We start from the raw sequence: 16,272 nt of genomic DNA on the forward strand, positions 1-16,272 counted from the left end.
CTTTACAGCCCGGCCCCGTGGCTTGGTGCAGGCCCCGCCCCTTCCCATCTGCGGGGCAGCCGGAGGGGGGCCCCCCCCAGCAAGATGGCGGTGAACCAGAGCCACACGGAAAACCGCCGCAAGGCCTACGTCCCTTACGGCGAAAGGTGCCTAAGGGGAAGCGGGCGCTGTCGGAGGAGGGAGGGGACAGACCGGGCAGAGCTGGCGGCTTGCGAGCTCTCAGCCAATCAGGGACTTTCGCGCCTTTTCCGACGCTTCACGCTTAGCTCCGCCTCCGACGTTCGTGCGCGTGCGCGTCCTCACGCCTGTTCCGGGACTTGGAGGTGGCGCAAGCGGAAGCGTGTGGCCTCGCACGTGTGAAGGGCGGGAGCTTGCCTCTCGGTGACTGAGGGCGGGGCGGGATCTCCTGGAGAGGGGCGCGTCACCTCAGGAGAAAGGTGAGAGCGCCCTGGGGTGGCGGGGAGTCGCACCGCCCCTGCGGGTGTCGTGCAGCTGCTGTTGGGCGCGAGGTAGCGACCTTTGTAGGGTGCCGGCCACGGCCGCGCTCCCTCCCCCCACTGTGGGGAGCTAGGCCCTGGACTTCGGGAGGCGGAAGAGGCATTGTGTGGAAAATTCTAGAAAGACTCCAAACTCTTGGGGGGTGGGGGGCTCTCCTTCAGAACTCCCCAAAGCCCCCTTACTTTCTGGCCCCAGCCAGGGAGAACTGGATGGAAAAGGCTGGGACCAAAAGAAGAGACGCCTGGGAAGGAGGGCGCTCCCTCGGCCGGCCGGCCGCTTGCAGCTTGCACGGGTTGCTTTGCTCGGTGCCTGCAGTGTGGCTGCTCCCCTCCTTTGGCCGCTCTCAGGCTGTCTGGAGGGAGTGGGTTTATCGCCTCCACCTCATGCGCAACTCCCCTCCCTTAATTCCCCGCCCCCAGTTTCTCAGAGTCCTGCTTGTCTGCCCGCCTAATCCCCAAACCCCTCTCAGCTGGGATGGCCCTCGTTTTTCCTTTGCGGTCGCCTGGCAGTGCGGCCCTGAAACCAAGAGCTGTGCTCAGGTGCGACCGAGCCCCTGGGGATGCCAGGTAGCTCAGCGGGTTAGAGCATTGTCCCCACACGCTAAGGTTGTGGGTGCGATCCCTGGTCAGGGCACATACAAGAACCAACCAGTGCACACATAAGTAAGTGGAACAATAAATCGATGTTTGTTTCTTTCCTTTCGCACGTGCGGGAAGCAACCAATCCATGTTTCTCACAGCAATGTTTCTGTCTCTCCCCCTCGCTTCCACTCTCTCTAAAAATGAATGGAAAAATACCCTCGGGTGAGAATTAACCAAAAAAAGATCTTGAAACACTATTCACCTCTTAAGAATCAGCTCATATTTCAATCTTTCTATAGTCATTCCTAATTACTTCAACCAAAACTAACCTCTCCTTTCACTTAGTTGCCGTGCCATTTTTGTGCCATTTATGTGATGTGTGTCATATGTTGCTTGTGTTATTACCTGGATTCATGTATTCAGTTGTTCATTCTTTCAGTAAATATTTAGTAGCACTCACCACTTGCTAAGACTGCAGTGGCAAAGAAGGCAGACATGGTCCTTAGTGATCCTTAGGAAAGACATTGAACTAATCAACACATATGATAATTACTCAGGAAAAAACCAATAGGATTCTATGGATGAACCCAAGTTTTTCAGGTTAAGAGTGAGGGGAGAACATGAAAGGCAGAGGGAGCAACATGTGAGAGGATTCTGAAGCATTCTGCATGCCTCACCTTCTTGAACATTTCCTTTAGCACACTGTTTGATAGTTACTGCACAAGAAGTAAAGAATTCATGAATAAACAAAGAATACAAGTATTTTTACAAGAAAAATAATCCAGCCCTGGCTGGTGTGGCTCAGTTGGTTGTGCATCATCCTGAAAGTTGCTGGTTTGAGTCCTGGTCAGGGCATGTAACTAGGTTGCATGTTCGATCCTCGGTAGGGGGCGTGCAGGAGGCAGCCCATGGAGGTTTCGCTCTTACATTAATGTTTCTCTCTCTCTCAAAATCAATTTTTTAAAAAAAATCTTTAAAAAAAGATACAAGATTCCTGACTGATTTTCAATAAATACAATAGAAAAATTTAAAGAATGTAATCCAGAGATAAAGACGGAGAAGAATAAGTGTGAATTGTTAGGGGATAAAATAATTTAAATTCTTTTTATGTCAGTAAAGATAGTAGTAGTAGCAGCAGCTAACATTTATTGAGTGTTTGTCCAGGCTAGGAACTGTGCCAGGAGTTTTATGTTTGTCACTTTATGTAACGTCTAAATTGTGTGCTGTCTGCCCTTTCTTTTCTGCAGTGTCTTGAATCAGTGTTATGATGTGGACCTCTCCTTCCCAGAGCAACCACCAGGATCCAGTCTCTTTCATGGTACAAAGAGGGGAACATTGCTTCTCACTTCATACCGGGTAATTTCTCTTTCTACTTCAATTTTTTATTAACTACATTTGTTTTCCTTAAAATGGAGAGAGGGTAACCATTGAGTTTCAAAGTGTTTTAAAACATTTACACTTTTGAGATTTTCCATGTTGAAGAATGATAGAAGAAAATGGATGATGCTTTTCAATTAGGCCAGGATGCCAAAGCAACCTTAACCTTAGACATTTTTATGACTCAAACTATGGACAAATTGCATTCCTTTTTCAAAATTACTTTCCTTTCTTAGGTGATCTTCGTGACGTCACACTCAGTCAGTGATCCCATGCTTTCTTTTATGATGCCATTTGATCTGATGAGTAACTGTTCCCTCGAACAGCCAGTCTTTGCCCCCATCTACATTCAAGGAACCGTTCAGGCAGCTCCAGATGGTACGTGTTTACAGTCAGGAGTGTATTTTTTTTTTTTCTTAAAAGCTTCCAGAAGGTTTAAGATTCAGACTTGGCTCATGTTGGAATTCAAACAAAAGAAAGCCGCCTTGCTTCTTTGGGTAATGCTTCTGTCAGTGTTTGCGTTAGTCCAGTTATCAGCCGTGCCAGCCTGCCTCTTAGTGAGTGTGTGCCGTTTCTTCCCCCAGGTGGCTGGGAAGGACAGGCTACTTTTAAATTATCCTTCAGAAAAGGAGGTGCCATCAAATTTTTCCAGTTGATGATGAAAGCTGCCTCTGCTGGTGAGCGATAATGATAAAACTATTAAGCACTTTGGGTTTTTGAGGCTTGTGGAATTAAAGCAGGACTGTTACCCAGTTAGGATTTTTCTGGTCTCTGTGAGTAGGCACTTGGTAATTGCACATACGTGTATACAGCAAGCATTTCCTGAGCCTACATACTATGTGCTGAGTACAATACTACCTGCTGGGAAAACAGATGATTCAGTCCCTCCCTGTTCGGAAGGAGTTTGAAATCTAGTGGGAGCTTACCAGTCAGACACCTGAGTGACTAACTGTACCTCATAATCTTTTATCCATCTAACTGCGGGTCTCATATATCACTGGCTAGTCTCTTTTCACATCAGGGAGCCCGGTTGCCTTAGCTCTTCTTCCCCTGACATGCCTTTTTGTCATCTCTTCTCTGGCTTTGCCTTTGTTTCTCTTGGGCTCAGTCCCCATCTTTGATGAGAGGAGGGAAGAGGTAGCACTGCTCTAATGGATGGTATCAGAGAACTCTTTCCAATTTTGAATACAAATAATTTGTATGATATATTTTTATTCAGTCTAACCTCACTCCATGCTCTTCACTCTCTCACCTTTTGTACTCCAATCCAGCTGGACTTCTTTGTGCCTTGTTCTCTCATCTCTGAGCCTTCATGATACTTCCTCTCTCTGGAGTGCTCTTTCCCTTTCTCCCTTGCCTTCCATCCCCAACTTCAATCTAGTTGAGACTAACGTAAACTAGTAGAGACAGACATGCAAGTATGTTATCTCATAGCATGTGCTGTAATAGAGACTTGGACAAAGTGCTAGGACACACAGAAGGATGGAGTGAAGTTTCTAGCTTAGAAGACTGACTGGATCATGATTCTATAAACCATGGTCAAGAATATAAGAACTCTGGCTGGTGTTTCTCAGTGGTTAGAGCATCAGCTCGTGCACCAAAGGGTCGTGGGGTCGATTCAAGGGCACATACTTGGGTTGCAGGTTCACTCTCCGCCCCGACCAGGGCGCGTGCAGCAGGCAAATGGTTGGTGTGTCTCTCATATCGATATTTCTCCCCTCTCCCCTCTCCCCTCTCCGAAAAGCAAAGGAAAAAATAACCTTTGGTGAGGATTAACAAAACAAAACAAAAAGGATATAAGAGACAGTCTAAGTTGGAGAGGAAATGAGGTTTTTAAAAAATTATTTTTACTGATTTTTAGAGAGAGGGGGAGAGAGAGAGTGAAACATCGAGAGGGGAACATCGTTTGGCTGCCCCCTGCATGACTCACCCTGGGGATCCAGCCCACAACCTGGGCATGTGCCCTGACTGGGAATTGAACCAGCAACCTTCTTGTGCAGGGGATGATGCCCAATCAACTGAGCCACACTGGCCAGGGTGAGAGGAAATGAGTTTAATTTTAGACCTAGTAGTACTAGCTAGCATTTATTCAATGCTTACCATTTACTGGAGTGTTCCAAGCCCTTTACATGTGTCAGTTTGTTTAATCCTCACAAAAACCTTAAGATGTAGGCACTAATAAGTATCCCTAGCTGGGGAAACTGAGTCAGTGATGGTTACATAATTTCCCAAGACCATACAATTAGTAAGTGATGGAGCTGGACTTTAAAGCCTAAACCTACTCTTTCTCTCTTATTAAACATTTTATTTTGGGGGGGAAAATTAAATTGAAAAGTTATACAAATATTACAATGAACTCCTATGGACCCTTCATCTAGATTTACCCATTATTAACATTTTCCCACATTTGCTTTATCTTTTTTTTCCTCTTGTTTTTTTTTCCCTTCTTGTTTTTATTGAAATGTTTGGAAATCACAAAGATCATTTCCTTCATGCCTAAATATTCTAATGTGTATCTCTTAAGAACAAGGCCATTCTCTTATCTAGTCATTGTACTTATTAAATTCAGAAAATTTAACATTGAAGCAGTATTATTAATATAGTTTATATTCAAATCCAAATGATTGTTCCATTACTGTTCCTAATTCTAATAGCTCTTTTTTTCTGCAATGGAGGATCTAATCCTGAATCACACATTGAATTTAGTTGTCTTATTTCTTTGTTCTCATTTAATCTGGACTCAGCCTTTTTTTGTCTTTCATGACATTGAAATTATAAAACAAATACAGGCTTATTGTTTTGTAGAATGTCTCTTAATTTGGGTTTGTCTGTTCATTATGATTAAATTCAGATTATGTTTTGGTAAGAATACTATATAAGTGGCTTTGTGTCCTTTTGAGCCTAAACTCTTAATCCCTTAATACAGGTATGAGGTACATGGGAGTGCTAGAGGCCAGTGGGTATGTAGCTCAGAGCTCCAGAGATGAACTGTATCTAGAGACTGATTTGGAAATCTTTAGCACACTGGTCATCTTGGGAGCCATCTGATTGGTGGGCTCATTCAATGATTAAGGATGGTATTCCAAGGGTCCTCAACATTTAAGGAATGGGCAAGGAGGAGTGAGTGACCTGTAATGAAGATTGAGAAGGGGCTGACTGGGAGGTAGGAGGAGAATCAAGTGAGTTTATTATCCCGGAAGTCAAGAGAGGAGGAAGTCTCAAGCAATAGAGTGATCATCTGTGGCAGCTATTATAGAATTGCTTGGTAAAATGAAGACTGAAAAATGTGCATAGCGTGTGGAAATTTGAGTTTGCTGGTCTTAGCAAGGGAGATTTTAGTGAAGAGAGAGATCTGGAAGCCTGACAATGGATAACAGGGTGTCCTGGCAGATAAAGGGAGTACAACTATGGGGAACCTAGGGTCAGGGGACCCTTGGAAGTCCAATTTATCTTTGCTATAGATGTCTGGGGAACTCAGGGCAATTGCATACTGGGTCTTGAATTCCTCCTTAGTTTTGGCCTCATAGTACTGAGGGTGAGTTATTTTTAGGATTATGGGCTAAGGGTGAGGCAACTTTTGGGAATCTTCTTTGTGCTCACATTAAGATCTCCTTGCCCAGCTGGTATGGCTCAGTGTTTGATCATCGACCCATGCATGAACCAGAAGATTACAGTTTGTTCCCGGTCAGGACACATGCCTTGGTTTTGGGCTTGATCCCCAGTAAGGGGCGAGCAGGAGGCAGCCGATCAATGATTCTCATCATTGATGTTTCTGTCTCCCTCCCCCTTCTCCTTTCCTGTCTCTGAAATCAGTCAAAACATTTTATTTTAAAGAGATCTGCTCCTTGGCCTGCAAAGGTAGGCAATTGCACAGTCACTTGGAAGGATTTAGTCAACTTACATGAACTTGGTCCAGTGTCTGAACTGCTCTGGGTCTCATGGTATCATGGCTTAGGCTTGGGAACCTACCTCTGCTCCCCTGGCAAGAGTCAGGGCTTGTGAGATGGGCTTCCTTGAGGCCTTTGGAAGTAACTATCCATTGTGCTTCATGATCTGATTTATTGACCAGGAAAGATTCCCTTCCCCTCTGCAGAGTGGATTTGTCATTTGAATACTTACTGTGTGTCAAACACTAGGTGAGACGATTGGGAACACAACAGTGAATAAGACATACATGGTCCCTGCCTTTGTTAAACTTAGTCTAGTGAGAATCATATAAAAAATAAGCAAATATATAAGTGAATAAAATAATTACTTCTTCCAGAAAGGGCTACTAATAGGATATTGAAAAGGAGAAGATCAGGGGTAAGGAAGACAACTTTATATTTATAGTGAATTACTTAATGCCAGCTATTTAATCAGGTAATAGTTTAAGACAATAGTAGATATTAATGCTTATATAAAGGCCAATCAGCAGGGCTAAAAGGGGAATCTGTTTCACATAGCCCTTCACAGACCCAGGGTAATAGAGTATCTGCCATCTTTAACACATAACACATGGCCTGTTGGATAGCTGGCAGAGAGGAAATCTTACCTGGGAAGTTTTCAGGGGCCAGGCCTGGAACTGGTGTACATTACTTCTGGTCATATGTCATATGACCAGAAATCAGTGTGGCAGGCTGATAATGACTCCCAAAGATATATCCTTATCCTAATCCTCAGAACCTGTGAATGTCACCTTATTTGTAAAAAGCAGTCTTTTTGGATGTTATTAATTTAAGGATCTTGGATCTTGAGATGAGGAGATTACCCTCGATTATCTAGTGCAAGCATGTCAAACTCGTGGCCCGTGGGCCACATGCGTCATTTATTTGGCCCATGTTAGCCTTTCAGTTTGACATGCTTGATCTGGTGGGCCTCAGATGCCATCACAAGTGCCCTCAAAAGAAAGGGAGAAAAACAGAGGTGCTTTCCCCTGTACCACACAGCCATTAAATTGGTCTGTAATGGATATATCTTACCAACTTGATAGAATTTCTCACTTGGAAATTTTTTCTGAATACCTATCATGGTAGGTGCCATTATGCTAAACCCTAAATAAACACAGGCAAATAAGTCACAACCTCTATCCTCAAGAAGCATAGAGTTCAAGACAAGGGCGATGTATATTCTTTATCTTGTATCCTGGAAACATTGTTGAACACTCAAGTAAGGTGATAGTTAATATTTAGTTAATTATCTGATTGATAGTTGCTATACATTTGACTTAAAAAAGAATGTTGCCAATTTTTTTTTTTCAGCTGCCCGAGGAGCTCCACTTCAAAGTATAACTTACTGGTTTGGTGCTCCAGGACTGTTTATCGTTAGTGGGCAGGGGAGCATGACGTGCAACCACCACAGGTCTTCTCCAGGTAAGGTGTGGCGTAAGGTTCTTCCTGGGAGGTGGAAAAGTATGCAGGGGTTCAGAGATCTGTTCACTGCTAGCTTGCCTCCAACCCTGCTGGCAAGAGAAGCATCGGAGGTTTGGAGGTTGGAAAATGGTTGAGTACGTGACTTCATTTCCAGACTGAAACCCAGTGGCAAGTCAGTAAGTTCCAGGCTTATTTTTAATTAATAATATACAGATACGGGACATACTTAGGCAACTCTCAATATTGGAAACAGTCACTTCCTGTTTGCAGCCTGAGCAGAAAACATATGCTCCTGTTCACCTCCCCCTTCGCATTTCACACAAGCATAGCCATCAAGCTTGCACCATGCCCTTCAGCCTCACTAAGGATCCCAGCCCTGGGCTTTATGCCCTGTGCCCTTTAACAGTTGTGCCTGTCCACAGCTGCTGTCATGTTACTGGGAAGTGATCATTGATTCTCAAATGTCCACCACCTACTGGTAGACCACAAAGGGTCTCCTAATGGGCTGCCAACAGACCCCAAATTGTGGGCCCTTTCTTGGGTTCTTGGAGCATGACGTGTATGTCAATTGGCATTTAGGTTTGTATACAACTGAAGGATACTTATTTGTAACCCTAATAGTTACCTAGTTTTAAAAGGTTATCAAACTGTAATACTGTGCCCAAAATCTAAAATGTTGCTACGGTTTTATAAGTTTTTTTATTGAGTTGAAATTCATAGAACATAACATACAACAATTTTTAAATGTACAATTGGTATTTAGTATATTCACAATGTGGTGCAACCATCAGCTCTCTAGTTTCAAAATTTTTCATCACTCCATAAAATACTCCATAATTCCCCACTAAATAATAATTCCCCATTGTCTCCTCTCAACATCTCTTAATATACTCTAATCTGCTATTTGTCTCTGGATTTGGTTATTCTGAATATATCACATAAAAGGAATCATACAGTACATCACCTTTTTGTTTGGCTTATCTCACCTAGCATAATGTTTTCTAGGTTAATCCCAGTTACAGAATGCACTTTATTTTTTGTAGCTGAATACTATTTCACTGTACATATGTATCATAATCTATTGTCTTTCCTCATTCTTTAACTTTCAATTTATTTGTGTCTTTGTATCTAAAGTAAGTCTCTGATTAAGCCCTGGCCAGTGTGGCTCAGTTGTTTGTCATCTCTTGCACTGAAAGGTCGCTGGTTCGATTTCTAGTCAGGGCACATGCCTGCTCGATTCCCAATGTGGGGAGGTGTAGGAGGCAGCTGATAGATGATTCTCGTCATTGATGTTTCTATCTCTCTCTCCCTCTCTCTCCCTCTCTCTGAAATAAATAAAAACATTTAAAATAAATAAAAACTTGGACAGTTATAATCATGATTGCATAAACATATTAATAGATATTCTACAAAGAAGTACATTAAAATACTAAGTTTTTGTATGTTATGATTACATTATAGATGTCTTTTAAAAATTCATCTTTTTTCTATTTTCCAAATACATATTCCTCATTAAGCATGTATTACTTTTTTATAATCAAAACAAACTTTATTAAGTAAAACATGTATCTCTCTATATACAGCTATAATTAATGCAGAGATTAACTGTAGGGTTATTTTCATGTTTATTTTAATCCCTCCACAACAGGAAATGACAAAGTTTTCAATTGGTAGTGGCTGAAGGACCTGGCTTTACCATTATTCTGCCTGATTCTCTTCCTGTGTTAGTTTGCTTCAGCATAATTTTTTTCTTCTTCCTCCTTCTCATTTATTCCTTGTCCACTCTAAGAAATAAATAACTATTTTTTTTCTTTTCTTCTCAATTTACCCAGTTGTTGTCCATGGGCCCCAACCTGTGAGATATGGACCCCCACCAGCAGGATATGGAGTCCCACCAGCAGGATACGGAGCCCCACCAGCGGGATACGCACCCCCACCAGCGGGATACGCACCCCCACCAGCAGGATACGCACCCCCACCAGCAGGATACGCGCCCCCACCAGCAGGATATGCGCCCCCACCAGAGGGATCTGAAGCCCCACCTGTGGGATATGGAGCTCCACCTCCGAGATATGAAGCCCCACCTCCGGGATATGAAGCTCCACCTTCTGGAAATAGAACTGGGTCTCACAATCCTGTGGCAGCCCAGCCTGATGGATATGACGCTTCTCTTCCTTCCACCTCATCTCCTCAGCACCATTCACCACCTTCTAAGAACTAAACCCTGAAGATTCACCAACCAAAGTGGCACCCTAAAACTGAAGTCAGGATAAGAAGGAGGACTCAGGTATGTGTTTAAAGGCCTTTCTCAAGTAGTAGTCCCACCCTCTGGAAGGGCAGTCTTAGAGGGGAACTGATGCTTTACTTCCATGCCTAGATTTTAGAAGCAAAGTCAACTCTTGATTAGATGGGCTAAAGGAAAAGTAGACCGGTAGGGCTAATTCCCTAATAATTTGGTTGACATTGGGCTGCATTTTTTAAAAATACGTTTTTGTTGATTTTAGAGAGGAAGAGAGAGGGAGAGAGAGAGAGAAACATCGATTGCCTCCAGTATGCACCCAGACCAAGAAGTGAACCAGTGACCTTTCAGTGCACAGGACAATGCTCAACCAACTGAGTCACACTAGCCAGGGCTGAGCTGTATTTTTAAAATATATATTTTTTTATTGATTTCAGAGAGAAGAGAGAGGGAGAGAGAGATAGATAGAAACATCAATGATGAGAGAGTATCATTGATCTGCTGCCTCCTGCACACCCCCTACTGGGGATTGAGCCCACAATCCGGGCATGTGCCCTTGACCAGAATCCAACCTGGGACCCATGAGCAGGTGGATGCTCTATCCACTGAGTGAAACCGGGTAATCATGCCACTCTAATCTTGAACCATGAATCCTTCACATTTGTCCCATCTCTCCCTTGCTGACCCTCAGCAACTCTGCTTGAATTGGCTGGTCGCCAATAAAACTGATGAAGGAGGCAGGTCAGAGGGACACCGCTTAGACATTTTGCAGTGGGATCAGGATTCTTTTCTAAAGAGCTCCTAAGCTGCTAGAAAGTACATTCCAATGCAACCACTTAATAATTTATTTGAAGCCATTATTATTAACTAGAGGCCCGGTGCACGAAATTCGTGCACGGAGGGGGGTTGTCCCTCAGCCCAGCCTGTACCCTCTCCAATCTGGGACCCCTCAAGGGATGTCTGACTGCCCGTTTAGGCCCGACCCCAGTGGGATCGGGCCTAAACGGGCAGTCGGACATCCCTCTCACAATCCAGGACTGCTGGCTCCCAACTGCTTGCCTGCCTGCCTTCCTGATTGCCCCTAACCACTTCTGCCTGCCATCCTGATCACCCCCTAACCACTCTGCTGCCAGCCTGTTTACCCCCAGCTTCCCTCCTGTGCTGGCCTGGTTACCCCTAACTGCCCTCTCCTGCAGGGTTGATCACCTCCAACTTCCCTCCCTTGCAGGCCTGGTCCTTCTCAACTGCCCTCCCTTGCAGGCCGGGTGCCTCCCAACTGCCCTCTCCTGCTGGCCATCTTGTGTCCACATGGGGGCAGGATCTTTGACCACATGGGGGCAGCTATATTGTGTGTTGCAGTGATGATCAATCTGCATATTACTCTTTTATTAGATAGGATAGAGGCCTGGTACAGGGGTCAGCTGGTTTGCCCTGAAGGGCGTCCCGGATCAGGTGGGGGTTCCCTTGGGATGTGGGGCGGCCTGAGCGAGGGGCCTGTGGTGGTTTGCAGGCGGGCCACGCCCCCTGGCAACGCAAGCGGAGGCCCTGGTATCTGGAATTTATTTTCCTTCTACAATTGAAACTTTGTAGCCTGGAGCGGAGCCAAGCCTGGGGCTCCCTCCGAGGCGGTAGCCATTTGTGTTGGGGTTATAATTGAAACTTTGTTGCCTTAAGTGGGTGGGCCCGGCCAGGGTGTGCAGAAAGCTTTGCTTCCCCTGTTGCCGGCGGCAACCCTAGCCTGCTCTCTCAAGCTCCATTCTGCCGCCATTTGTTTGAATTTGTTACCTTCTATAATTGAAACTTTGTAGCTTGAGTGGAGGCTTAGGCCTGGCTGGCAAGGGCAGGCGGAAAGCTTGGCTTCCTCTGTTACCTAGGAAACCTTGCTCTCTGTGGCTGTAGCCATCTTGGTTTGGGTTAATTTGCATGCTTGCTCTGATTGGATGGTGGGCATGGCTTGTGGGTGTGTCGGAGGTATGGTCAATTTGCATATTTGTCTATTATTAAATAGGATAATCACGGAACTGCTTTTTTTTTTAACATATCTTGAATGTGACTGTGGAAAAAGCTTTCTGCCTTTTTCCTCTCCACTATCCAAGAAGCATTTATTCTCAGTTTTCTAGGCACTAAGATATATGTTAGAAATATCAAGTTGAACACTTATTTTTCACAGCATTCTTTATATTAATGAAAGGATGGGACAACCTAAATTTACAATAGTGACAGAGAATTTCATAAATTATGGTATATCCATACAGTGAAATATTATGAAGCCATTGAAAATGATGTCTAGAGGTAGAAAAGCCTTCTTTAAGAATACCAAAACCAATGAAGCAATCAAGTAAATATAATTTTGACTATCTTGATTTTTAAAGTAAATATAATTTTGACTATCTTGATTTTTTTTAAAATTCTGTATGACCAAAGTTAAAAGATAGGCAACAGACTAGGAGAAAGTAATTTCCAACATATATATTAAACAAATAACTTTTACTCAGAATATATGAACTCCTACAAATCAACCCAAAAGAAAAATGGACAAAAGATATAAATACCCTATTAACAGAGGCGATAGAGTGGCTGGCTAAGAAACATTTGAAAAGATGTTTGTTCCACTCAACTAGTGTTAGGGAAGTGCAACTTGAAAAGAGAAACACTTTTTTATTTCCAAAGATGTACAGATATTAAAAAGATTGAAAAACTTAAGTGTTGGGAAAGATGTGGGAAATGGTTATTGTTATAAATTGTTGGAGTTTTTCAGTAGGCCTTTTTTAAATATTACATTTTAAATATATTTTTATTGATTTCAGAGAGGAAGGGAGAGAGATAGAAACATGAATGGTGAGAAAGAATCATTGATAGGCTGCCTCCTGCACGCCCCTCACCAGGGATGGAGCCCACAAACTGAGCATGTGCCCTGACCGGGAATCAAACCGTGACCTCCTGGTTCATAAGTCAACACTCAACCATTGAGCCACGTCGGCTGAGCTCGGTATGTCTTTTTAGAATGAAATTCAGCAGTGCCTTTTATTATTTTCTAATCCTCACCTGAGGATATATTTTAACTGGTTTGAGAGAGAGGGAGAAAGAGAGAAAGAAAGAAACATCGATATGAAAACATCGATATGAGGGAGAAACATTGATCAGTTGCCTTCTATATGCACCCAACTGGGGAATGAACAAGCAATCTAGTTATGTGCCTTGACCAGAAATCGAGCCCACAACCTTTTGGTGTATGGGATGATGCTCCAACTGACTGAGGCATGCCCCCACCCCTGCTAGACTCAAAGTTAAAATGAGTCTACTCTTGATTTAGTGACTTGGCTTCTGGATATCTATTCTTGAGAAGTACTTGCATATGTACACAAAGATGTAAGTGGGGAGATTTCATTATGTTCATTGTTTCTAACAACACAAAATTAGAAATAACCTATAGGTTTATTAATAGTAAACATTTAAATAAACCAAGGTACACCCATACTACATATGCAAATCTTTTAAGTCTTATTGTTAAATGAGAAAAACAAGTTTTAGGAAGTGTATATATAATACAGAGATATATAATCCCATATAAAAATACAGATAATATATAATCCCATCAGACTGAATGCCCTCTTTCAGAACTAATATTTTATAATGTTTCCTTTACTTCATTGGGATAAAATTTTCAAGCAACTGCATGTGATTCCACACCATTTCAGCCAAAATCAATGTAAGACTATAAATGTGATAGAAGAAGGAATAATAGGCCCTGGCCAGTGGGGCTCAGTTGGTTGAGCTCTGTCCCATGCATCAAGAAAGGTCGCTGGTCAGAGACAAATGGTAGGGGACGGGGGGTTAGAGAGCAACCAAAGGACTTGTATGCATGCATATTAGCATATCCAATGGACACAGGCACTGGGGCAGTGGGGTGAGAATGGCTGTGGGGGGGCCAATTAGGGAAAAAGAAGACATATGTAAAACTTTAGACAATAATAAAAAATAAAAATAAAATAAATAAAAACAAATTAGGAAGAAAAAAAGAAAGGTCGCTGGTTAGATTTCCAGTCAGGGCACATGCCCAGGTTTTGGGTTCGATCCCTGCTTGGGTACAAAGGAGAGACAATCGATTAATGTTTCTCTCTCACATTGACTTTTTTTTCTCTCCCCATCTCCCTTCTTCTCTCTCTCAAATCAATTTAAAAAAAAGAAATAATAGAAAAATAGTTTGTAGTAAAATTGTAAGTATTTTAATATATAAATTCTCAGATTCCATGATACTAGAAGACTAACGAAGTAATCAAGTTCTTCTGGGCTGGGGAACTGCATAGCTGGGGAAAAGGAAGGAGAGGGAGACCTAGATTTTTCACTATAAATTATTTTAAGTGCATGTGTACTATATGTTTCTATATTGAGAAATTATTTTATTTTAAGTATTTTTATATATACTTTTATTGATTTCAGGGAGGAAGGGAGAGGGAGAGAGAGAGAGAGAGAATCATTGATTGGCTGCCTCCTGCACACCCCCTACTGGGGATGGAGCCCACAACCCAGGCATGTGCCCTTGACTGGAATCAAACCTGAGACCCTTCAGTCAGCAGGCCAACGCTCTGTCCACTGAGTCAAACCGACTAGGGTGGAATGAGTAATTTTAAAGCTAACTTAATAGCATGCTAGGCTCTACTTTGCTTATAAATTGTGCAGTGGCTCCTCACAGCCTTCAGGATAAAGTCCAAACTCCTAGTTTTCCCATATATGTGGATCATATATGCTCCTTTGTATTCAAGACCCTGCACAGACTGGCCCCTTCAGTGACCTCTTCAGCTGAGAGATCCAGCTGAGCAGAACTAAATGCAGAAGTGCATGGCCTCTGCCTCTGCCTTCCTCCCTACTGCATTCTACTCATTTTTCAAAACAGCCCAGAAGTTCTAAGAAGCTTGTTCTAAGCTACCCTTCTTTGCCCTTCTGCCAAGCTTATATTGTACCCTCAGCATGTTTCTGGCAAAATACTGTGCCAATCTGCCATGGCCAGGTGGCTCAGTTGGTTGGAGCGTCGACCCATACACCAAAAGGTTGTGGATTCGATTCCAGGTCAGGGCACATACCTGGGTTGCAGGTTTGATCCTCGGTTGGGGTGCATATGGGAGGCACTGATGGATGTTTCTCTCTCACATCTATCTCTCTCAAATCAATAAAAACATATCCTTGGGTGAGGATTAAAAAAACAACTGTGCCAATCCTATTGGGATTGTTTGCATGTTCATCTCCCCCACAACCTGTGAGCTCCTTGAAAACAGAGGCTGTGTCCCATTACAGGGACCTAGTAGAAGGCAAGGGGCACAATGGTGGCTTGGTAATATTTGTTGAGTGAGTGAAGACAAACAAATTACGATTCTTGATTTATTATACACATGTACAACACATATAAGCACTGTAAGTTCTGGCAACCAGCTGAAGATTATAGTTTTCAGAATCAGTTTTGTTAGGATTAGAAATTAAAATTTCAAAATTTAGAGAAAGCTGTCTCCTCTCTGGCTGGTTGAGTTGAACTGTCCTGAAGGCATGGTTATATTTCACCTCTTCCTACCTCACAGCCTTGGTTTATATGGTTCATATTGGCAAAGCCACCTCTGGCAAGGTGGTCCCAGAGCATTCACCTGGGGGTTTAAAGGGCTTTGAGTGAGCAAATGATCAGTATTGTAGGTGGGTGCCAGGCAGTGTGCTAAGGCACTTCATAAGCATATCTCACTTAATCCAATGAAGTGGGCACTGTTAATAGCTTCATTTTACAGCTAAGCATACTGAAGCTTGCAGACCTTAGGAAACCAATGAATTTGCAACTTTGAGTAGTGGAGGCAGAACTTGAACCCAGGCTGGCTCTAGAATCTGGGACCCTAGCCTCTGATTGGGGAACCTGCTCCCTAGCATTTTCTTTTTATCCCACAGGTGCCAAGCGGTAGGAGGAGTTTCCTGTGCATGTAGAGGCCTGATCCTCACCACACATCTGAGAGGTCCTGGTGAGCTCTGAGTCCCTTTTCCTGCTGCAGGCTTGATCCCTGGTGGTCAGAGGGTCTTGAAAATCGATGGTGTCAAAGGTGGTATAGTAGGTTAAAGGAGGGCTCAGATTTCTCATGAGTTCAGAAGATTGGTTCCAGATCTGCTGCTATGTAAATGAAGTGTGGGCATTGCTGGAAGCCTGAGACTAGCTTTTTCTTGAGCCGGCTCAGCTGGCACAGGAAAGAGAATCCTG

At 43.3% G+C, this 16,272-nt stretch overlaps 1 protein-coding gene across 3 annotated transcripts; it reads left to right on the plus strand.

The window, feature by feature from the left end:
• The first annotated feature begins 11 nt into the window (after positions 1-11).
• WBP2NL (WBP2 N-terminal like) lies at positions 12-16,199 on the plus strand. 3 transcript variants are annotated; one of them, XM_054719585.1, is made up of 8 exons: positions 12-146; positions 2,327-2,435; positions 2,693-2,834; positions 3,041-3,133; positions 7,697-7,807; positions 9,640-10,094; positions 12,854-13,035; positions 15,969-16,199. In XM_054719585.1, the coding sequence occupies exons 1-6, from the start codon at positions 85-87 to the stop codon at positions 10,026-10,028; spliced, it is 906 nt and encodes a 301-aa protein (XP_054575560.1). In that variant the 5' UTR covers positions 12-84; the 3' UTR covers positions 10,029-10,094; positions 12,854-13,035; positions 15,969-16,199. The 3 variants fall into 3 exon arrangements, with proteins under 3 accessions (XP_054575560.1, XP_008143119.2, XP_028005704.2); XM_008144897.3 differs by lacking the exon at positions 12,854-13,035; XM_028149903.2 differs by lacking the exons at positions 3,041-3,133; positions 12,854-13,035.
• The last annotated feature ends 73 nt before the right edge of the window (positions 16,200-16,272 follow it).

Source organism: Eptesicus fuscus, chromosome 7 (assembly GCF_027574615.1).
Source record: "Eptesicus fuscus isolate TK198812 chromosome 7, DD_ASM_mEF_20220401, whole genome shotgun sequence".
Classification (NCBI taxonomy): Eukaryota; Metazoa; Chordata; class Mammalia; order Chiroptera; family Vespertilionidae; genus Eptesicus; species Eptesicus fuscus.